This window comes from Coregonus lavaretus, assembly GCF_964263955.1.
Source record: "Coregonus lavaretus genome assembly, chromosome: 9".
Taxonomy (NCBI): Eukaryota; Metazoa; Chordata; class Actinopteri; order Salmoniformes; family Salmonidae; genus Coregonus; species Coregonus lavaretus.
This window is the reverse complement of record NC_139996.1, coordinates 6,067,310-6,092,673: the sequence shown is the minus strand read 5'-3', so window position 1 is coordinate 6,092,673 and position 25,364 is coordinate 6,067,310. Positions and strand designations below refer to the sequence as shown.

At 42.7% G+C, this 25,364-nt stretch overlaps 1 protein-coding gene across 1 annotated transcript in view; it reads right to left on the bottom strand.

Annotated features, from left to right (window-relative positions):
* Positions 1-18,513: 18,513 nt before the first annotated feature.
* Positions 18,514-25,364, bottom strand: part of LOC311134837 (cGMP-inhibited 3',5'-cyclic phosphodiesterase 3A-like) — a gene marked incomplete at its 5' end in the record, with an annotated part of 173,133 nt that continues 166,282 nt past the window's right edge. The window contains 2 exons of the mRNA XM_084168616.1: positions 18,514-19,644; positions 19,799-20,054. Of these exons, the coding sequence (XP_084024742.1) occupies positions 19,340-19,644; positions 19,799-20,054 (561 nt within the window). The 3' untranslated portion in view covers positions 18,514-19,339. The remainder of the gene's footprint in view (positions 19,645-19,798; positions 20,055-25,364) is intronic.

Genomic DNA, 25,364 nt, shown 5'->3' with positions numbered 1-25,364 from the left:
AGCGCCATTCTCTACCAACTGAGCTACAGGGCACTACATTAATGGATTTAATGGTGCTCCGTGGGATGTTCAAAGTTTCTGATATTTTTTTATAACCCAACCCTGATCTGTACTTCTCCACAACTTTGTCCCTGACCTGTTTGGAGAGCTCCTTGGTCTTCATGGTGCCGCTTGCTTGGTGGTGCCCCTTGCTTAGTGGTGTTGCAGACTCTGGGGTCTTTCAGAACAGGTGTATATATACTGAGATCATGTCACACTTAGATTGCACACAGGTGGACTTTATTTAACTAATTATGTGACTTCTGAAGGTAATTGGTTGCACCAGATCATATTTAGGGGCTTCATAGCAAAGGGGGTGAATACATATGCACGCACCACTTTTCCGTTATTTATTTTTTAGAATTATTTGAAACAAGTAATTTTTTTCATTTCACTTCACCAATTTGGACTATTTTGGGTATGTCCATTACATGAAATCCTAAAAAAAAAATCAATTTAAATGACAGGTTGTAATGCAACAAAATGGGACAAACGCCAATGGGGGCTGAATACTTTTGCAAGGCACTGTATCTTACAGTTTAGGCCTATTTGAATTCAATAAACATCATATTATGGCTTCATCTGATTGTCCAGTGATTTATCATTGTTTGATAGCATAATTGTTCATTCATTACAACATTGGGCGTCCAAATTATATAAATGTGATCTATTCTACGACATTGAATTTGAATTTGACCAATGGCTGGCATTTGTGGGCCATGTAGGCCATCTAGACACCCTGCCCCTCCCCATTCCATGCGCTGCATCTACTGACAGAAAAGCTAAAGTGATGGTGTCCTCGATAAATCAAGATGTAGGCTCAATAATAATCACATATACGTGCAGCTGCGTACTTCTTTAGTTTGATAATTGGATGAATTAATGTGACAATAGAATTGTGCAAACAGCATAGTGAAACCAATATGTTCAAAGTTTAATAATAGGACAACTCTTGAACAGAATGTGTCAATGTTGTATTTTTTTTTAAATGTCACATTGTCTTAATAAAATTACATTTTTATCACTTGGTTTCATGAATGAATCTCAATCAAGACATAGAATAGAACATCCTTCTGCGATCCCTGGCCAGACCACACGCGCACTTTAACTAACTAGCTAAATGATACGTTATACTTTGAATGAATTACACAATGCTCACAGAAGACAGAGCTCTCTCTCTCTCTCTCTCTCTCTCTCTCTCTCTCTCTCTCTCTCTCTCTCTCCCCATCTCTCTCTTTCTCTGATTCTCTCTCTCTCTCTCCCCATTTCTCTCTCTCACTGAGTCTGTACATAGTCAAAGCTTTCCTTAAGTTTGAGTCAGTCACAGTGGTCAGGTATTCTGCCACTGTGTACTCTCTGTTTAGGGCCAAATAGCATTCTAGTTTGCTCTGTTTTTTTGTTAATTCTTTCCAATGTGTCAAGTAATTCTCTTTTTGTTTTCTCATGTTTTGGTTGGGTCTAATCGTGTCCACTCTTTCTCTCTCTCTCTCTCTCTCATTCTCTCTCTCTCTCTTTCTCTCCCATCCCTCTCTTTCTCTCTCTCTCTCTCTCTCTCTCCCCATCTCTCTCTTTCCCCCATCTCTCTCTTTCTCTCTCTCTCCCCCATCTCTCTCTTTCTCTCTCTCTCCCCATCTCTCTCTCTTTCTCTCTCTCTCAGAAACCCAAGTGGCTAATTAATAGGTAATTTACTCTGTAGGTCTGCTAAAGGAAATGTCTCTGATTATAGACAATCTGATAGGTCATATCATAGCCTAATAACATTATAGACTGTTTTCCTAATAACCTTTACAAAAAATACCTAATGGTGAAGACTACATGTGATCTTAAACTAATCTGTGGATGCAGCAGTACTTTTGTCCAATAATGTCCAATTGGCTACACATTATGTGCCAGTGTCCACATTCAATCATTGTAAATATTGAATATGTAGTTTTTTTTTCAGATTGTGTGTTGAAATTGATTGTGCAAGAGAAACTCTTGTGTTTGTCAGGATACACACACATTATGTAAGGTGCTCATTAAGGGCGACAAACAAAAACAAGCAAATTACATTTTCACATGCAAATGTTGCCACAGCATGCTGCACTTTCTACGATTGATATGACTGTGATCTGTATTTCTCAAGCAGTGACATTTTATGAGATCATCATTATTTTTTAAGGATCTGAAGATAATTGGTTAACAGTCCACAATGATAAAACATAGCCTAATATGTTATTCGTTTTTCATTCGTTTTTATTTACTGCCAATCTCACAGGCTGTGGCTAAAGGCTAAATATGTTGCCATAGCCTAATAAATATATTTAATTGATTCCTACTTACCCAAGTACTTTTCCTGAACTGAAGGAGCTCGGAGGCTGCAAAGCTATGACGTGTCGATGTTATATCCACTCTGAAACTTCTTCGCAGCAGAACCCCTGCCCGAACCCCTGGTTCCAGTTTTCAGTTTTCCAGATGCTTTCTTGTCCAATCGAAATACTGCTTTCTTCAATAATCACCTCAATCAATTTCTCAGAATTGTCCTTATTTTGTAGTGGATTTCAGTCCGGCTTTGACAAGCGGCCGCATACCCGGAGAATTGGAGCAATCTTAGCGTTTGAAGCCTATAGTTCAGTTCATGGAAACCGCTGTCGGAGAATTGAACCGAAACACGTGATGCGCGTCTGAGTAGAACTACTGAAAAGCGCACTTAAATCATGCCATTATTTTAGCCGTTAATTCAATCTAGGCTACAGAGCGTCACGACAAAACGCAGGAAAAGTATGTCAGGTGTGGTAAATCGAATAGCCTAAACATCGAAAGAAAAAATATTAGATGTGGATAAAAAGATGGCAAATAAATTCCTTCTGAAGTTGGCACATGATGAGTGTGGAAAGTGAAGATGAGAGGTTGATGACGTGATGATCAGTAAAACTCTAAATACTGTGAATGAATCATTAATTTAGCTACAGGTGATCATGTGTCTCATTTACTTTTTTTTTTTTTGCGACATAACAAGCATTAACATATTTTATTTCTCAGGTTCATATGTTGACTTGAAACATTTTATAATTCAAAACAGTAAAGTATAGTTCTGCCGAATATATACCACAAATTCGTAACAGTTTTACAGCACTTCTACCTGCAGGGATACACAGTGCCTGTAACTATTATAGTTTTTTTCAATTGCTGACAAACATCGGTTAAAACTGAAGCCACTTTTTCAAAACTCTTCACACAGTCTGCATTACCAACATGCATCTTGGCCAAACAGTTAATCTCACCTCCAAAACTCACTCAAACCACCATGACACTTCATACATGTCTCAAAATAAGCTCGTTCGACCATAACATTGGCAACAATTCTCACTCAGAAAGCATACATTGTCACTCATAACACCTTGAACTAAAAAAAAACATGAACAACAGGGAGCATTACATAAATTATGAAGTTTTCTCTTTAAAGTTTGAATGATTTTTCACTTAAATCAGTATTTCATTATAAAATAAGAATAACACCTTTTCACTTTATTGACTGTACTAAAATATATGTAACAAGAATGATTCAGAAATGCAGCAATTTGCTTCAAAAGCCTTTTTTTTGCATATAGTAATTTACTTGTGAAAAATAAAAAGTTGAAACAAAAAACAAAATCCTGAAATTCCAGGGCTGCAATAATAAAAAATAAAAAAACATCAACAACATGTATAGTATAATCACTCATACTGTACAGTACTGTGAGGTGTCCCTCTCTCCTGCATTGGGCCACAATTTCTCATCAACATCACATCTTATTTCTTCTCTGGCGATGCATCTTGGAAAGTATCTTCTGGAATGTCTAATCCAACCCTGGCAGTCTTCAGGAGAAGTGTCTCCACACCCCCCATTCATGGCATCCAGTTAGGACATCTGGTCATGTGGATGGTGGTCATAAACCTTCCACCTCCATGCAGAGGAAAAACTCCTCTATGGGGTTTAGGAAGGGGGAGTATGGAGGCAGGAATAGTACTGACATCCTGGGATGTGCAGCAAACCAGTCTGTGACTGCAGCAGAGTGGTGGAATGCCACATTATACCACACAACAACGAAGGTAGAGGAGTTTCTTGCCCCTCTCTCCTCCGCTGGCACAAGTCGATTATGCAGGTCATCTAGAAAAGAAATGAGCCTCTGTTTTGTAGGGGCCAATGAGTGGTTTGTGTAACAGCAAAGCATCATTGGACAGTGCTGCACACATTGTGATGTTAGCTCCTCTCTGGCCTGGGACATCCACGGTTGCTCTCTGTCCAATCACATTTCTTCCACTGCGGTGTGTTTTTTGCCCAGGTTGAATCCAGCTTCATCCACAAAGATAAATGTATGTACAGTTTGCCTGGCTTCCATCTCCATTACTCTCTAAAATACAGTAAATCCTTCTCTAGGACTCTGGCAATTGTCGTTGTGCTGACCGTATTCACGTTCCCAAAAGTGATATTGTCTGCCAGCACTCTGTCCCGAATTTCCCGCAGTTGTATTGCATTGTTGCCAATTACCCTATCAATAATGGCAATTTCCTGCGCATCTGATAATATTCTGGCTCTCCCTCCTGTGGAGGCAACCTTTGGATCCTACTGAAAAACACAAAACAATCAATATATTTCAAAATGCCAGTACATGTAAAAATGTGAACATACTGTATTGTACTTTAATATGTAGTTCAATTATCATTGAAGGATGCACATCTCACCTTTTGTTTTGCCGGAAAATTCGTACTACTGATGCAACTGTTGAACGCTGCAGATTTGGTTACACCCTTAAACCGGCCTCTCTCAAAGAGAGACCATGGTTTACAACATGGTCAATAATTGTGGGCCTTATCTCATCAGAGACCACCGCTCTTGGTCTTCCTCTCCTTTGTCCTCCACCCCATTCTGCCTCTCCCTCTCCCTGCCACTCTCCCTCTCCCTCTCCCTCTCCCTCTCCCTCTCCCTCTCCCTCTCCCTGCCACTCTCCCTCTCCCTCTCCCTCTCCCTCTCCCTCTCCCTCTCCCTCTCCCTCTCCCTCTCCCTCTCCCTCTCCCTCTCCCTCTCCCTCTCCCTCTCCCTCTCCCTGCCACTCTTCTTTCCCCACCAACCTGTCTTCCTTGATCCATGTTTCCAAACTAAATCATTCCGAAGCCGTCCTATTTTGTCTGTTTGGTAACGAGACTAAAAACAGGACACTTGGGTAGGCTTTCAGCTGAAATTGCAATCAGCTGTGTTTGGAATGATGAAATATTCTGCTGAGATGTTTCAATCTGGTTACTGCAGAAATGCACGACATTTGCCATCATTCTGTTTTGAATGTGTTTTTAACCGTTTTGGAAACAGTGTGTTAGCATTTGCAAACATGTGCTGCAAATATATAGTTTTGCAGGTGGTGGAGTATGAATGAGAAAAGAGTTCATCGATTTCGGAGAATGTGGTCATTGAATGCATTTTGTGTGAAAGCAATGAAAAATGATTCACAGTTTGGTCCACATACACTTCTGTTTCGCTGACTGTGTGAAGAGTTTTGACAATCTGACTTCAGTTTTGACCAATGCATGTTAGCAATTTAAAAAAAAAAACTTTAAAACTCACACCTGTTAGGCCACAAGATCTCATGGTATGACTGCAGTATTCGACGTTTGTCCATAAACATCGAGTTTTGACAGTTAAGTTTAGGCATTCATTCCGAATGGTTAAGGCAAGGGTTGAGGCAAGGGTTAAGGTTTGGGATAGGGTTAAAACAGAAACAACTCGACTGTTAACTTTAGGCATTAATTCCAACTTGTTAAAGTAAGGGTTAAGGTTTGGGATAGACAACAACAACAACTAAAAATAAGTGCCCAGCGCTGGAATTGAACCCGCGATCCTCTGAGCCAGAGTTCGTGGCTTAGCAAACCGTAGCAAGGTGTAGAAAGCCGCGAGCCTACTTGATGGAAATAGCGCTCACAGATGCCCCCTAGTGGCCGGTATTAAAGGCATCTCCTGACGTTCTGGGGACCTGGACGACCGTAGAACACTGCATTTGATCTGGTGTGTCCTGGCTGGTTAGGCCTATAAGCCTGAAATGGTCCAATGTTTCATCTTGATAATAAACCTACAGAAATAAGCCTAATTGAAACAATTTGGGCGTGCATCACGGCCCTTGCAAATTCCCATGGCTTCAATATTTCATAAAATCTGCTTCTATCATGCCATGCATATTCCACACATTGGCAGCATAGCTTAATACAGGTACAGTGGGGAGAACAAGTATTTGATACACTGTTGATTGTCCTGTAGCCCATCCCAGCCTTGTGCAGGTCTACAATTGTATCCCTGATGTCCTTACACAGCTCTCTGGTCTTGGCCATTGTGGAGAGGTTGGAGTCTGTTTGATTGAGTGTGTGGACAGGTGTCTTTTATACAGGTAACGAGTTCAAACAGGTGCAGTTAATACAGGTAATGAGTGGAGAACAGGAGGGCTTCTTAAAGAAAAACTAACAGGTCTGTGAGAGCCGGAATTATTACTGGTTGGTAGGTGATCAAATACTTATGTCATGCAATAAAATGCAAATTAATTACTTAAACATTTTGTTTTAGATTCCGTCTCTCACAGTTGAAGTGTACCTATGATAAAAATTACAGACCTCTACATGCTTTGTAAGTAGGAAAACCTGCAAAATCGGCAGTGTATCAAATACTTGTTCTCCCCACTGTACATTTCTTATTTTCACCACTCAATTTTAAAACTGAACTATGTTATTGCTATTCAGATTGAATGATATACAGTAAGCCTATTAAAATAAACGTTGGATTTTTTTTATCCGTGAATAATACAGTAGGATATGGGCTAAGTTTAGTGAGACATCTAACACAGATAACAGAGCAGTTTTAATGATGGAATGTTTCCTTTATGGCTCCTCACGGGTGATCAATCCTTGATGTCCCATGTTTCCCTGTTGCCATGGAGATAGACACCAAGGCTGCGTGACATATTGAGCTTACTGTACTGAATATAAATTACAGTATGGCTTCACATCACGTCCAGGATTGTTTTTGTTTTTGCTATTTAAAGTGCATTTTAATAAACATAGCTTGGGTACGACCACTATCACAGTTGATGGTCACATATTGTGAGAGAGGAAGGACTGATCATGTGGTTAATATACTGATCCATATGCAATTCCAGACCGTCAGTACCAGACCATTCCAGTTCACCTACGTAGTAACGCAGTGCAGAGATAAAGAGAGAGAGAGAGAGAGAGAGAGAGAGAGAGAGAGAGAGAGAGAGAGAGAGAGAGAGAGAGAGAGAGAGAGAGAGAGAGAGAGAGCATAGGCCAGTACATTATGAATTGTCCTATGTAATTTCATCCAAAAATGAAAGTCGTTCTACCCTGTGTGACAATGACCATAGTAGTTGGCAAGACAGCACAAACAGATCTGCGACCAGGCTAGTAGCTTGGACAGAAAGGGCTGGATGGATACAACACAAATGAGTCTAGTGGGCAATCAGAGAGGTCGCAGGACAGGCAGAGCTTTGAACACAGACATCCGGACAGAGTGACGTTGGAAGAGGCCTGACAACGTGTCTGACGTGGTAGAGAACTGATTAAATAGGGCTTACAGGGGGGGGGGGGGGGTTAGCAGGACATTCAGGTTCAGTGCCAATCCACATATACTGCAATGTACAGGGACTGGAACTATCCCAGTACACGTTGTCAAACTGTACAATGCATGCTACTGTACTGTTTTGTGGTGTTGTTTTGTTGCCCTACAAACACTGACCTCTTGTGTCTAAAATAACTTTGTGCCTGAACAAACATAATTTGTTAAGTGGCATGAGTCTTGTTCATCAAGTAACATCTGGTAACGTCATGCTTCTTTATAGCAACATAGGCTTTGGGAAACGACCCAGATTAATGTCTGGGCCCAACCCACCCCAATATCTGGACCCAACCCACCCCAATGTCTGGGCCCAACTCACCCCAATATCTGGGCCCAACTCACCCTAATATCTGGACCCAACCCACCCCAATATCTGGGCCCAACCCAACACAATATCTGGGCCAAACACTCCCCAGATTAATGTCTGGACCCAACCCACCCCAATATCTGGGCCCAACCCACCCCAATATCTGGGCCCAACCCACCCCAATGTCTGGGCCCAACCCATCCCAATATCTGGGCCCAACCCACCCCAATATCTGGGCCCAACCCACCCCAATGTCTGGGCCCAACCCATCCCAATATCTGGGCCCAACCCACCCCAATATCTGGGCCAAACACTCCCCAGATTAATGTCTGGACCCAACCCACCCCAATATCTGGGCCCAACGCTCCCCAGATTAATGTCTGGGCCCAACCCACCCCAATGTCTGGACCCAACCCACCCCAGATTAATGTCTGGGCCCAACCCACCCCAATATCTGGGCCAAACACTCCCCAGATTAATGTCTGGACCCAACCCACCCCAATATCTGGGCCAAACACTCCCCAGATTAATGTCTGGACCCAACCCACCCCAATGTCTGGGCCCAACCCACCCCAATATCTGGGCCAAACACTCCCCAGATTAATGTCTGGACCCAACCCACCCCAATATCTGGGCCCAACGCTCCCCAGATTAATGTCTGGACACAACCCACCCCAATATCTGGGCCAAACACTCCCCAGATTAATGTCTGTACCCAACCCACCCCAATGTCTGGGCCCAACCCACCCCAATATCTGGGCCAAACACTCCCCAGATTAATGTCTGGACCCAACCCACCCCAATATCTGGGCCCAACCCACCCCAATGTCTGGGCCCAACCCATCCCAATATCTGGGCCCAACCCACCCCAATATCTGGGCCAAACACTCCCCAGATTAATGTCTGGACCCAACCCACCCCAATATCTGGGCCCAACGCTCCCCAGATTAATGTCTGGGCCCAACCCACCCCAATGTCTGGACCCAACCCACCCCAGATTAATGTCTGGGCCCAACCCACCCCAATATCTGGGCCAAACACTCCCCAGATTAATGTCTGGACCCAACCCACCCCAATATCTGGGCCAAACACTCCCCAGATTAATGTCTGGACCCAACCCACCCCAATGTCTGGGCCCAACCCACCCCAATATCTGGGCCAAACACTCCCCAGATTAATGTCTGGACCCAACCCACCCCAATATCTGGGCCCAACGCTCCCCAGATTAATGTCTGGACACAACCCACCCCAATATCTGGGCCAAACACTCCCCAGATTAATGTCTGTACCCAACCCACCCCAATGTCTGGGCCCAACCCACCCCAATATCTGGGCCAAACACTCCCCAGATTAATGTCTGGACCCAACCCACCCCAATATCTGGGCCCAACCCACCCCAATGTCTGGGCCCAACCCACCCCAATATCTGGGCCAAACACTCCCCAGATTAATGTCTGGACCCAACCCACCCCAATATCTGGGCCCAACGCTCCCCAGATTAATGTCTGGACCCAACCCACCCCAATATCTGGGCCAAACACTCCCCAGATTAATGTCTGGGCCCAACCCACCCCAATGTCTGGACCCAACCCACCCCAGATTAATGTCTGGGCCCAACCCACCCCAATATCTGGGCCAAACACTCCCCAGATTAATGTCTGGACCCAACCCACCCCAATATCTGGGCCAAACACTCCCCAGATTAATGTCTGGACCCAACCCACCCCAATATCTGGGCCCAACCCTCCCCAGATTAATGTCTGGACCCAACCCACCCCAATATCTGGGCCAAACACTCCCCATATTAATGTCTGGACCCAACCCACCCCAATATCTGGGCCAAACACTCCCCAGATTAATGTCTGTACCCAACCCACCCCAATATCTGGGCCGAACCCTCCCCAGATTAATGTCTGGGCCCAACCCACCCCAATATCTGGGCCAAACACTCCCCAGATTAATGTCTGGACCCAACCCACCCCAATATCTGGGCCAAACACTCCCCAGATTAATGTCTGGACCCAACCCACCCCAATATCTGGGCCAAACCCACCCCAGATTAATGTCTGGGCCCAACCCACCCCAGATTAATATCTGGGCCCAACCCACCCCAGATTAATGTCTGGGCCCAACCCACCCCAGACTAATGTCTGAACCCAAACAATGATGCCCAAGGTAAAAACTGGTCATTTAAATGGTCATTCCAAACAAGATTAAAAAGTCAGACTTTCTCTCATTTTATTACAACTTTAAGAGGGATGAAACAGATCAAAGGAGGTGAGGGCACAACCTAGATAACCCAGATAACCTAGATAACCTAGATAACCCAGATAACCCAGATAACCTAGATAACCTAGATAACCTAGATAACCCAGATAACCCAGATAACCTAGATAACCTAGATAACCTAGACAACCTAGATAACCTAGACAACCTAGATAACCTAGATAACCTAGATAACCTAGAAAACCTAGACAACCTAGACAACCTAGACAACCTAGACAACCTAGATAACCTAGATAACCTAGACAACCTAGATAACCCAGATAACCCAGATAACCTAGACAACCTAGACAACCTAGACAACCTAGACAACCTAGATAACCTAGATAACCTAGACAACCCAGATAACCTAGATAACCTAGACAACCTAGATAACCTAGATAACCTAGATAACCTAGACAACCTAGATAACCTAGATAACCTAGACAACCTAGATAACCTAGATAACCTAGATAACCCAGATAACCTAGATAACCTAGATAACCTAGATATCAATAAAATATCTTAGATGATGAATAAAATTGGGTCTGACAGATAAAAGACGCCACGTGAATTGAACCATGGTCCTGCTTCTGCCACCCTGTTCCGTTGGAAATTAGAATGTTAGGTAATTCTTTACCTTAAATTGCCCTTATACCTATGTAATTACACAGCAATAAGTACGTTTAAGTGAAACTTTAAGTGTTGCCTAACGTTATTACACAGGTATAACGTATACGAGCAACTTAACTTGTGGTCCGCCGTAGCTCAGTTGGTAGAGCATGGTGCTTGTGGTCCTCCGTAGCTCAGTTGGTAGAGCATGGAGATTGTGGTCCTCCGTAGCTCAGTTGGTAGAGCATGGAGATTGTGGTCCTCCGTAGCTCAGTTGGTAGAGCATGGTGCTTGTGGTCCTCCGTAGCTCAGTTGGTAGAGCATGGTGCTTGTGGTCCTCCGTAGCTCAGTTGCTAGAGCATGGTGCTTACAATGCCAGGATTGTGAGTTTGATTCCCAGCATTACCAGTATGTAAAATGTTTGCACACATGACTGTAAGACACTTTGGATAAATAAATGGCATATATTATTATATTATTAATGTTAAGCGTGACACTCTCAATAAAATTCTGCCAATCTTCAGATGCCAATGAAGACAGATATACAGTGCATTTTTCCTCCTCATTCATCTATACACAATAACCCATAATGACAAAGCAAAAAACAGATAGTTATACATTTTTGCTATTTTTTTTTTTTTAAACGGAAATATCAGATTTACATAAGTATTTAGACCTTTTACTCATTACTTTGTTGAAGCACCTTTGGCAGCGATTACAGCATCAAGTCTTCTTGGGTAAGACGCTACATGCTTGGCACACCTGTATTTGGGGAGTTTCTCCCATTATTTTCTGCAGATCATCTCAAGCTCTGTCAGGTTGGATGGGGAGTGTCGCTGCACAGTTATTTTCAGGTCTCTCCAGAGATGTTTGATCGGGATCAAGTCCGGGCTCTGGCAGGGCCACTCAAGGACATTCAGAGACTGGTCCCGAAGCCACTCCTGCGTTGTCTTGGCTGTGTGCTTCAGGTCGTTGTCCTGTTGGAAGGTGAACCTTCGCTCCAGTCTCAGGTCCTGAGTGCTCTGTAGTAGGTTTTCATCAAGGATCTCTCTGTACTTTGCTCCGTTCATCTTTCCCTCAATCCTGACTAGTCTCCCTGCCTCTGATGCTGCCACCACTATGCTTCACCGTGGGGATGGTGCCCGGTTTCCTCCAGACGTGATGCTTTGCATTCAGGCCAAAGATTTCCATCTTGGTTTCTTGTTTATCATGGTCTGAGAGTCCTTTAGGTGCCTTTTGGCAAACTCCAAGCGGGCTGTCATGTGCCTTTTACTGAGGAGTGGCTTCCGTCTGGCCACCCTACCATAAAGGCCTGATTGGTGGAGTGCTGCAGAGATGGTTGTCTTTCTGGAAAGTTCTACCATCTCCACAGAGGAATTCTGGAGCTCTGTCAGAGTGACCATCGGCTTCTTGGTCACCTTCCTGACCAAAGCCCTTCTCCCCCGATTTCTCAGTTTGGCCGGGCGGCCAGCACTAGGAAGAATCTTGGTGGTTCCAAACTTCTTCCATTTAAGAATGATGGAGGCCACTGTGTTCTTTGGGACCTTCAATGCTGCAGAAATGTTTTGGTACCCTTCCCCAGATCTGTGCCTCGACACAGTCCTGTCTCGGAGCTCTACGGACAATTCCTTCGACCTCATGGCTTGGTTTTTGCTCTGACATGCACTGTCAACTGTGGGACCTTATATAGACAGGTGTGTGCTTTTCCAAATCATGTCCAATCAATTGAATTTACCACAAGTGGACTCCAATCAAGTTGTAGAAACATCTCAATAATGATCAATGGAAACAGGATGCACCTGAGCTCAATGTCGATTCTCATAACAAAGGGTCTGAATACTTATGTAAATAAGGTATTTCTGTTTATTTTTAATAAATTTGCTAACATTTCTAAAAACCTGTTTTCACTTTGTCATTATGGGGTGTTGTGTGTAGATTGATGAGGAAAACAATTTATTTAATCCATTTTAGAATAAGGCTGTAACGTGACAAAATGTGTAAAAAGGGAAGGGGTCTGAATACTTTCCGGATGCACTGTATATATATATATATATATATATATCCATATATTTATATGCATGTACACTGAACAAAAATGTAAACACAACATGTAAAGTGTTGGTCCCTTGTTTCATGAACTGACATAAAAGATCCCAGAAATGTTCCACATGCACAAAAAGCTTATTTCTCTCAAATGTTGTACACAAATGTGTTTACATCCCTGTTAGTGAGCATTTCTCCTTTGCCAAGATAATCCATCAACCTGACAGGTGTGATTTGTCAAGAAGCTGATTAAACAGCATGATCATTACACAGGTGCACCTTGTGCTGGTGACAATAAAAGTCCACTCTAAAATGTGCAGTTGTGTCACACAACACAATGCCAAAGATGTCTCAAGTTTTGAGGGCGCTTGCAATTGGCACGCTGACTGCAGGAATGTCCACCAGAGCTGTTGGTAGAGAGTTTGTTCATTTCTCTACCATAAGCCGCCTCCAACTTCGTTTTAGAGAATTTGGCAGTACGTCAAACCGCAGACCATGTGTATAGCGTTGTGTGGGTGAGCGGTTTGCTGATGTCAACATTGTGAACAAAGTGCCCCATGGTGGCAGCGGGGCACAGTTGCATTTTAGCGATTGGCAATTTGAATGCACAAAAATACCGCAACGAGATCCTGAGGCCAACTGTGAGGCCCTTTTTTTTTAAAGGTATCTGTCACCAACAGATGCATATCTGTATTCCCAGTCATGTAAAAATAATAGATTAGGGCCTAATGATTTTATTTCAATTGACTGATTCCTCATTTGAACTGTAACAGAAAAAATCTTTGAAATTGTTGCATGTTAGCATTTATATTTTTGTTCAGTATATATTTGAATATTCAAGCAGGAAAAAATACACAGAGGCACAAGTATCACAGAAATTAAAGTATTGTAATTCAATGTATTTCACATCACAACATCCACATTGTTCATCTTGTGACAAGTTCTACTGATCTCAAAACATTTCACTGTATAATACACATAATACCAATAGGCACTTCCAGTAATTCTGGCAATATAGTAACTACAGTATAGTGTCTAAATTACAAAATGGTAAAAATAAATAATGTATATCTAAAAGAGTTTTTGTTTTGTTTTAATATTTCTTTACTGTACAGCATATATATTGTACAAAATTGAGCATCAACCAGCAAGGAAATGAATAAGTTTTACTTAACAAATACTGTGTATTATTTATTAAGTGTAAGTATTGCTACATGTGTTAAGTGCAAGGTACTGGCGAGAGAAAACCATTAGTCATTTAATCATCATCATGTGTCAACTACAGTATATAAAAATACAAGTCTCATTTTCTAGTTTAGAGGATTGTAAAGCTTGTTTGGTTCTCATTGTAAAGGATAATACATGTTTTTTCCCCCCAATAATTATGGCAAATAAAGATCAATTTAGACAAAAGAGTACTATGTCACATTGGAACTTTCAAAGATGGGTATTTTGGTATTGGGGTAGGAACTAGGAACTAGTCTTGGCTCCCAGGCTACGCTCAAAAGGTGAGGTGGGAGTCTCTGACAGTCGGACAAATAGGAGGGAGATTGACTGATCAGTGACCACTGTGCCATTGCAAAACCAAATGAGCTGTGTCAAGGTTGCCAAAATGTGACGCATTATTCAAAATAATAAACTGAACTCTACAGTTTTACATGTTTAATGTCTCGTAGTTTTGTGTGCGTCCATCCGATTGGCAGGCCATACTGACAAGAGATCAGAGGGGAAAGTTATTACACACACACACACACGTTAAACAATCGTTCTGTGGACCATCATGCATCAGGAATTAGAATGTCCAATTAAATTAATAACATGATCATATAAACACATGGGGCTCTACCATAACTAATATTATTTCACAAAACATTCCCAATCTTTTTGAACTTTCTGAAATAAATGACTATTACATATCATATTTCACAGGTGGTGGCAACAGCATCATTTGATATCACAGAAAATGACTGAGACCATATGTTATGCTATGTGTGATAAAGACTTAAACCATATATTGTGCTATGTGTGATAAATGTGATGCAGAATCATATCATGTAAATGGTAACCTGTGTTGCTCACACAGTGTCATTCAGTTCAACTTTATAAAGAGCGTATAGAAAGGATAGATGGTAAAGAGGTCAGTGGAATTCGACCAAAACAATGGAAATGCCATGGAAACGCGCGGGGGAAAGATGCCAGGGGGGAAATATCCCGAATCTCCTCATTGACCCCAAAGCAAAATTAGCCTGCATTTAGGCTAGTCTTTATATGTGTATATTAAACATGATGTTGAGGTAAAAATCGGAGTATAATGCTTGTATGGATGTCAACATGTTCATGTCATCATCACCAATCAACTGCATTACAATTAAAAACGACATTGACTACCACCACCGATTTCTGTATGCTAGCTATGCTACCAGCTTACACAAACGGGAGTTAGCATTTAGCAGTCACTTTTTCTAATCCTGAAAAGGGACAACTTCTAAACGTTATGCAGCAAAAACAACCAAATACTTGATATCCAAATCAGACTTTTGGTAACCTCATTGTGGGCCTGTGACAATACATTCTGACGAATTTGACCAATATCCACTTTGTGGGATCAGATTTGTTGAATGTGCCCCAATCCAGCGTCCTTCTGTCCCCCACGGTCTGCATTCCATTGACCTCTTTACTGCATCTATGGTGAAGCCAAGCGTTGCATACAGTGTGACGTTTTTCTCTGAGGAGCATGAATGGATCGATGTTTGTGTCTGTTACTAGAAAGTTATTGGAAGTCCCTTCTATCTGAACATGGGCATTTTGCTACAGGAAGGCTGTGGATTAAACTCTACATAAACCTGGATTCCAATCCAAAAATACATTTTAAAAGGTCCCTTACAACTTACAACCTATAAAGGCTTTATATAGCATACATAACATTTTCATAAGCAATACAACTATACAGCTTTTTCCATATACTGTAGAGTATGCTATCTATGCAGCGCACTAAACAAGTCATCATATCAATAATCTACCATTTTCAATTGGAAGAATTATAAAAACCTGATTGAGAAAGATCATGTAAAAGAATGATGTCAAATTTGGGATGAAAGGAGAAGGAACCCAAAATGTACAAGAAGCACAGGCTACTATTCACCTTACCCAGGTCACCCCCTAAAGCACAGGCTACTATTCACCTTACCCAGGTCGCCCCCTAAAGCACAGGCTACTATTCACCTTACCCAGGTCATCCCCTAAAGCACAGGCTACTATACACCTTGCCCAGGTCACCCCCTTAAGCACAGGCTACTATTCACCTTACCCAGGTCACCCCCTGAAGCACAGGCTACTATTCACCTTACCCAGGTCACCCCCTAAAGCATAGGCTACTATTCACCTTACCCAGGTCGCCCCGAAAAGCACAGGCTACTATTCACCTTACCCAGGTCGCCCCCTAAAGCACAGGCTACTATTCACCTTACCCAGGTCGCCCCGAAAAGCACAGGCTACTATTCACCTTACCCAGGTCGCCCCCTAAAGCACAGGCTGCTATTCACCTTACCCAGGTCATCCCCTAAAGCACAGGCTACTATTCACCTTACCCAGGTCGCCCCCTAAAGCACAGGCTACTATTCACCTTACCCAGGTCATCCCCTAAAGCACAGGCTACTATTCACCTTACCCAGGTCGCCCCCTAAAGCACAGGCTACTATTCACCTTACCCAGGTCGCCCACTAAAGCATACACAGTGTTTATAGTATAGTGTTTGGCAGCAGTACACAGAGAAGAGCCTTGTCATTGAGCTGTTGTGTGTACTGTTATTTACGGTGGGAACATTGTGTGTTCGCATGTTAATAGAAGGCTAATAGAAGGAGAGGGGCGAGGTGGATTAGGAGGGGACATGAGAATATTGCCACAGGCAGAGAGGAAAGCCAGTTGTATACCTCTATAGTTCAAAGCCATGTGTATACCTCTATAGTTCAAAGCCAGTTGTATACCTCCATAGTTCAAAGCCAGTTGTATACCTCTATAGTTCAAAGCCAGTTGTATACCTCCATAGTTCAAAGCCAGTTGTATACCTCTATAGTTCAAAGCCAGTTGTATACCTCCATAGTTCAAAGCCAGTTCTATACCTCTATAGTTCAAAGCCAGTTGTATACCTCTATAGTTCAAAGCCAGTTGTATACCTCCATAGTTCAAAGCCAGTTGTATACCTCCATAGTTCAAAGCCAGTTGTATACCTCTATAGTTCAAAGCCAGTTGTATACCTCTATAGTTCAAAGCCAGTTGTATACCTCTATAGTTCAAAGCCAGTTGTATACCTCCATAGTTCAAAGCCAGTTGTATACCTCTATAGTTCAAAGCCATTTGTATACCTCTATAGTTCAAAGCCAGTTGTATACCTCTATAGTTCAAAGCCAGTTGTATACCTCTATAGTTCAAAGCCAGTTGTATACCTCCATAGTTCAAAGCCAGTTGTATACCTACATAGTTCAAAGCCAGTTGTATACCTCTATAGTTCTATAGTCTATACATCTGACTGCTGGCAGATGTCCATGCGTTTCCTAGAACATTGCAATGTGCGTCAAGAAGTGGGGTACGTCCCAAATGGCACCCTATTCCCTGTATAGTGCACTACTTTTGACCAGAGCTCTGCTCGCTCTACAAAGGGAATAGGGTGTCATTTAGTATGAAAATGTCTGAACTCACTAACTGTGAGTCGCTCTGGATAAGAGCGTCTGCTAAAATGACTAAGAAATAAAAAAATAAATTAGGATGCAGGCTGGCTGTCAATGCTAGGATCATTTTGTGCTACTCTGCTCTCTCCCTAAAAAAAAATCACCTCACAGTAAATGGTTCCTCCTTGTATGGCTTAGAGATTGTATACTGCGTGTTTGTGTTTGCTCCTGTATTACCGTGTATCTGTAGGTCATTGTTGTAAATGAGAATGTGTTCTCAAGGACTTACCTGGTTAAATAAAGGCAAAATAAAATAACTCTACGTAATCAGTTGATCTGGTAGTAGCGGAAGAATCCTATCTTTATAATAATAATAATAATAATGTCCCACTTAGCAGACGCTCTTATCCAAAGCGACTTACAGTCACGCGTGCATACATTTTTTGTGTATGGGTGGTCCCGGGGATCGAACCCACTACCCTGGCGTTACAAGCGCCGTGCTCTACCAGCTGAGCTACAGAGGACCATCTTTTGAGTTAGGTTGAGGAACTTATCATGTGCCTTATAGTCATGGGACTACATCATTAGCAGACAGCCTGTTTTTTTCAGTGTATTAGAGAAACACTCATAGGAGCTACAGTATCCTAACGTATCCTTTTCTGACTCCTTTCTTGACCTTTAGCGTGTTCCAACCTCCTCTGAACCAAGCCGTTGGTCAAATCTAAGACCCTGGACTGAAGTCAGCATGTTCTGCTCAGTGGAGTACATCACATGAGCAATGTTACCTGCGGATGGTTCTGCTGATGTCATAGATCATCGAGGGGCCTTAAAGTGGGGGGGCTACACCGACCGTTTCGGTTTTTCAGTAAAAACTAAAAGATGGCTAGAGGGCATGCTTGCTGTTGTGTGCTACAGAGTATAGGTGTGAGATGCAATATGGAATCAATTAAATAACATTAATAAGCTGGAAAATGTAGATTTGTAGGGAGCTGGTCAGTCTAATCTTTCCCTTCTCAATCCACATAGTAAAAATAAAACCATATTACTGAGACTTATCAGACCCAGACAAAATACTTAAAATACCCCCCTAAACAAAACACACGTGAGTACAGGTGAATGTGATGTTTAAGTATAATTGCATTTAGAAAATATTTCTTATATATAAATTGGCAGCAGTCTCTGCAGTCCGTTGTTTACACAATGGGTTTGAGGTCTTCATGACCAAGTCTTGATCCACTCTTGACGGTAGCAAAAAGAGTCTGTATGTTTCGTGATCTCTTATACCAGTTAGTTACGTACAGTATATGATCCTGTAGGATATTGTAATAATGGACAGTTCCTCAAGAGGACGGATGACTGAGTTTTCTGAACCTGACCATTCTTTGTTTTTATATATAAAATGTGTAAAACACAAGTAAATATCCCCCACCCTCTGTTACATTTTCATTAGGCACAATTTCCCAAACTTCTACAGTGTTGTGTCTAAGTGAATGTGCTGGCAACAAAAAAATAATAAACAGTCAGTCTGTTTGTCAATAGGATAGAAAAAGTAATTTCACGTTCTGGCTCGGGCCAATGGCTGCCTTGTTTCATTCCCATGAGCCTTTGGTTCTTGCTATCTGGGATCCTTGGGACATCCCTACCCCATTTAAGTTGACATTTAAATTGGTTAAGGTAAGGGTTATGGTTATGGTTATGGTTAGGGTAGGGGTTAAGGTTAGGATTTAGGGTAGCAACATCCCAAGGATTCCGAATAGCACTCACCATGAGCATTTGAGGCCCTCACTCTGGCGACGCCTCTTCTTCTGCAGGTTCAGACTCGTCCTGCGGGGGCGCTGGCCACTCCTCATCTACTTCCTCCTCTGGCCCCTCCCCTTCCTCTTCTGGCTCCTCCTCCTCCACTACATCCTCCCTGCTCCCTGGCTCCTCCTCCTCCTCGTGGATGGATAGGATTGGCTCAGCTACATTGTTTTGCTTGGGGGTTTCCTCTGCGATCACCTTCTTCCACATCTCGTGGTTGTCCATCAGGTGCTGGGTGATCTGACAGAACACTTTCCTCCTCTTCTTGGGAGCTGCTTTCTCTTTCTCTACAGAAGGGTTTTGAAAGAAATATACACTTGTCTTTTCATGCATTGATTCACATAAATGAGCTTTCTGCCTAAATCTGGCACATTAATGTGCATTGTCCCTGTCAACTACACCAAGTAAAGTAAAGGAAACAGATGTGAGTAACAATCTTACGCGATGCCTCCGAGCTAGTCGACCCATCTTCATCCTCTGTCGTATCCTCCTCCTCCTCCTCCTCGTGCTCCTCCTCTTCCTCCTCCTCGGGGTTAGGTTCCACCCAACGTCCAGGCATGAGTGCTGCGGAGTCGTATGAGTTACAGAGCGGTCCTACGATGTGGGTGATGAAGGACTCCTGGAGCTTAGCCAGCTGGGGAGCAGAGCGGTCCATGAAAGGGCTGATGGGAAGGCCCTGGCTGGACTCCTCGTCACCCTGTGGAAGAGGTGATGACACGTTCACTTTTTAGAATCAGAGGACTTTATTGTCTCGCAACAAATGGTTGCTAGGAGGTTTTTTGGTTCTATAGTCAAGAGATTAAAAAAAACATTTAACATCTGTAGGCTACAGATAGCATCATGTCACGTGGGGTGATCAATGATGATTACACACGATAAGGCATTCACTCACTGCTCTAGAATGTAGCGAAATATGGATACATTCAAGAGGATGCCAATAAATTAATGTCTAAATGTAGTTTTCTGTCATTTTGAATCACATACAATTAATAATTACATTGTCCTCTACAATATTATAACCTTCATATGCTTGTACTTAAAGGTTGGGTAATTAAGAATTTTGTCCACAAATGTACCCGAAATGTCTATTATATGTAAATATTTTATGATTAGTATATGCCATAATGTAGTCATTTTGTTAGATAATTCTCCCTATTAGCTGAAATCACGCTAGCTGTTCAGTCCAAACAGATTCACAAATCACAGGAATTTGTCGTGCAATGCAGACATTGTCTCCCTCCGAGGCATGTGTTGCTAGGCAACCCCCCTGCTCCGTGGCTAAAGCCAGTGTGAGAAACGTACTAACAAAAGATTGTGCTATGAAAAAAAAATTAAAACTGCACTCTGACCCACAAAACATATTTGCTAGATTCATGATAGTGTTGTTAGACAAATCACAGAAAGTGAACTTCAAAGCGTGATGTAGTTTTATTGGAATTTGCAGCTGTTGTTGGTAAGTAATGTATCTGCTAGCTTCTGACATGACTTACTGCATCTTTATCCGTGTTGATTACATTAACTGCCCAGTGAAAATATTACTTTTAAAAGTTAATATTCTGTTAACTCATATCCAAATAATGTTGACTACTAGTATTTGTGGCCAAAGCATAAATTGGAGAAAAAAACCTTTAAAAAACCTTTCTCAAACAGACTGTTTATATAAAAGACTTGCTATTTCCTCATAGAACATAATGTCATCATCACCAATATTTTTAATGACCAGAATACGCCCACACCCTTCCAACACAGAAAATCTGCTTCATAACATACTTAATTACCTCTGGAAATACTGGGCAGTTACTTTAAATAAGAACGTTCATTTGTTGTGACCGCTGCTCTTGGTTGTATCTCTTCTATTTTTTGGTGTTGGGAGTTGGTAACATTTGGAGGTGTTTCCGTGCTTTGGACCAATCAAAATCAACTCGATACCTTCGTCATGTTTATCTCCAGATCCGTGGCTTTTGATTCCTCTCACCCCTGTCAATCAACCTTGAGAGGGGCTGTTTCTATGGTGATTTAAAGGGGACACTCCGAAATACACCATGAAACTTGAGCGTGTCGAGCGGATCATGTTTGTCAAGTCGTTGGTCACCGCCTTTCAAAGTGTGTTGCATTATGAAAATGTATGCACTCACTAACTGTAAGTCGCTCTGGATAAGAGCGTCTGCTAAATGACTAAAATGTAAAAATTATGGTTATAAAAATTTTCTAATTTCAACACGTCAACTGCATGAACTTTACAAAAATCATGTGATCAAAGGTCATGCAGCTTTTGATGAAGTTGCCTTCAAGTCGCTGCAGCTGCTCCTCACCATCACCTGCATTGTGGGAGGCACTTTTGTCAACCAATCATTAGGGTGTTTTGGTTTGAAAACGTGACTGAAACAGGAACTTTGCAGCGATTCTAAAGCTGAAGGGGATACAAATGAAAGTGACATTTGAGACCTCTCTCTAACCAATTAATTAACCAATTAACACACGTTATGTTTTCAGTTTGTTAGTGTATGATATGGGGATATAGAAATGTTTATTTCAACATTTATACAGAAAAACTTTTATAAACAATTGCAGCTATGTTGACACTGCCATGTTGATCTGAGACCACTACAGTGTCCAACTTTCGGCGATCAGAGATGCACCTCCCCTGACTTCACTCGCCGACCTTCGTCTACAGTCGGCTTCGTTAGGCTTACCGCTCGAACACACCCATTGCCTTCAGGGAAGTTAGATATTGAAATTCAGTCTGTTAGCTTTGTAAATGAATATATAGCCCAATTTTATTTTGTACAAAGCGGATTTCATTTAGAAATAGCATGTGTTATCACACACAAAGCTGCTTGTTAGCTTGTCAGTTGACGTTCGAAGTTAGCGCCGTTTCGCCCTCGGAGCAGTGACAGAGTTCTATTGAGCAGCGACCACTTTTTGACCGTGGCAATAATGACATTCTATTCACTCTAATAATGCTAAATTATTACATTTACATTTACATTTTAGTCATTTAGCAGACGCTCTAATCCAGAGCGATTTACAGTTAGTGAATACATATTTTTTTTATACTGGCCCCCCGTGGGAATTGAACCCACAACCCTGGCGTTGCAAACGCCATGCTCTATCAACTGAGCTACATCCCTGCCGGCCATTCCCTCCCCTACCCTGGACGACGCTGGGCCAATTGTGCACCGCCCCATGGGTCTCCCGGTCGCGGCCGGCTGCGACAGAGCCTGGATTAAATTGTCTGTATTTTTTAACCATATATGGTAGAGACATAGGGTTTGGACTATTGTTTTTCTATTGCAATCCTCTATTGAATGAACATATTTTTTATAAACATTGCATGAAAAAATAATTTTATGGGTGAACACCAGACAGTATAGGCGTATAAATCAAATATTTTAAATCTCCACAGTTTCACATTATGTGAAAATAAATATGCTAGTTACACAACACACAGGCTCGTCCATCTCACATCTTCCTCAGTGACACACTGTGGACTTTACAGAGCAATGCGTGCCGTCTAGGACCAGATGAAAATGGCCAACAACCACACAGCAAGGTCTCCCGGTTGCCACGGAAACAGGCCTTGTGAGTGTCAGCAACCACGCCATCAGAGTACTAAACTATAGAGTGTGTTCATGTATCCACCAGGCAGGAGCTATTTTCATCTAAAGGCACAAAGAGGAAAAAAAGGTATGAAAAATGGGGGGGGGGGGGGGGGGTCTGTGATTAGATGGGATTTACATGGGTTTAGATTGTTTCCTTCTCTCTCAAGAGTCTCCTGCTGCACCCCAAACACCCCCCCCCCCCCCCCCCCCCCCCCCCCCCCTAGGATTGTCTGGCTTGTTGGTTGTAGTCACTGAGAGGTACTGTGGACAGTGGGGCAGGTGACTGGGATGGCAGTTAGAAGATGGAGGAAGAAGCAAGCAACCCACGTAGTCAGTCATCACTGGTTCTTTCTCAATTGTACATTTGGAATACTAAGAAAACATTTTCTGTGGTGGACATGCATGTGTGTGTGTGTGTGTGTGTGTGTGTGTGTCACAGGCTTGCGACAGAACACCCCACACATTGGCTCCAAGGCCTGTCTGTCTGTCTGTCTGTCTGTCTGTCTGTCTGTCTGTCTGTCTGTCTGTCTGTCTGTCTGTCTGTCTGTCTGTCTGTCTGCCTGCCTGCCTGCATGTCTGCCTGCCTGCCTGTCTGTCTGTCTGCCTGCCTGCCTGCCTGCCTGCCTGCCTGCCTGCCTGCCTGCCTGCCTGTCTGTCTGCCTGCCTGCCTGCCTGCCTGCCTGCCTGCCTGTCTGTGTAATCACTGCTGCTCCTCCACCTGAATGGGAGAGCCGGTTGCCTGGCAACCCAACAGCGTCATCATCACCATATTCAATCCTATCCATCATTGGGGTCATTGTCACTGAAGGCTTCTGGAGTACACACTGTTCTTCTACACTATGAAGGAGGCTTGGCATATCTGGTGTCCTATTTCCTATTGCCGTAAATATAAATAATTGTCATAAAAGTGATTGGCCATGGCAGAAGAACTGATGCATATTCCTTATCAGAGAATTTCAGTCGTGCAACATATGTCATATGTCGTCATACAGTGGGGAAAAAAAGTATTTAGTCAGCCACCAATTGTGCATGTTCTCCCACTTAAAAAGATGAGAGAGGCCTGTAATTTTCATCATAGGTACACGTCAACTATGACAGACAAAATGAGAAAAAAAATCCAGAAAATCACATAGTAGGATTTTTTATGAATTTATTTGCAAATTATGGTGGAAAATAAGTATTTGGTCAATAACAAAAGTTTCTCAATACTTTGTTATATACCCTTTGTTGGCAATGACACAGGTCAAACGTTTTCTGTAAGTCTTCACAAGGTTTTCACACACTGTTGCTGGTATTTTGGCCCATTCCTCCATGCAGATCTCCTCTAGAGCAGTGATGTTTTGGGGCTGTCGCTGGGCAACACGGACTTTCAACTCCCTCCAAAGATTTTCTATGGGGTTGAGATCTGGAGACTGGCTAGGCCACTCCAGGACCTTGAAATGCTTCTTACGAAGCCACTCCTTCGTTGCCCGGGCGGTGTGTTTGGGATCATTGTCATGCTGAAAGACCCAGCCACGTTTCATCTTCAATGCCCTTGCTGATGGAAGGAGGTTTTCACTCAAAATCTCACGATACATGGCCCCATTCATTCTTTCCTTTACACAGATCAGTCGTCCTGGTCCCTTTGCAGAAAAACAGCCCCAAAGCATGATGTTTCCACCCCCATGCTTCACAGTAGGTATGGTGTTCTTTGGATGCAACTCAGCATTCTTTGTCCTCCAAACACGACGAGTTGAGTTTTTACCAAAAAGTTCTATTTTGGTTTCATCTGACCATACGACATTCTCCCAATCCTCTTCTGGATCATCCAAATGCACTCTAGCAAACTTCAGACGGGCCTGGACATGTACTGGCTTAAGCAGGGGGACACGTCTGGCACTGCAGGATTTGAGTCCCTGGCGGCGTAGTGTGTTACTGATGGTAGGCTTTGTTAATTTGGTCCCAGCTCTCTGCAGGTCATTCACTAGGTCCCCCCGTGTGGTTCTGGGATTTTTGCTCACCGTTCTGTTGATCATTTTGACCCCACGGGGTGAGATCTTGCGTGGAGCCCCAGATCGAGGGAGATTATCAGTGGTCTTGTATGTCTTCCATTTCCTAATAATTGCTCCCACAGTTGATTTCTTCAAACCAAGCTGCTTACCTATTGCAGATTCAGTCTTCCCAGCCTGGTGCAGGTCTGCAATTTTGTTTCTGGTGTCCTTTGACAGCTCTTTGGTCTTGGCCATAGTGGAGTTTGGAGTGTGACTGTTTGAGGTTGTGGACAGGTGTCTTTTATACTGATAACAAGTTCAAACAGGTGCCATTAATACAGGTAACGAGTGGAGGACAGAGGAGCCTCTTAAAGAAGAAGTTACAGGTCTGTGAGAGCCAGAAATCTTGCTTGTTTGTAGGTGACCAAATACTTA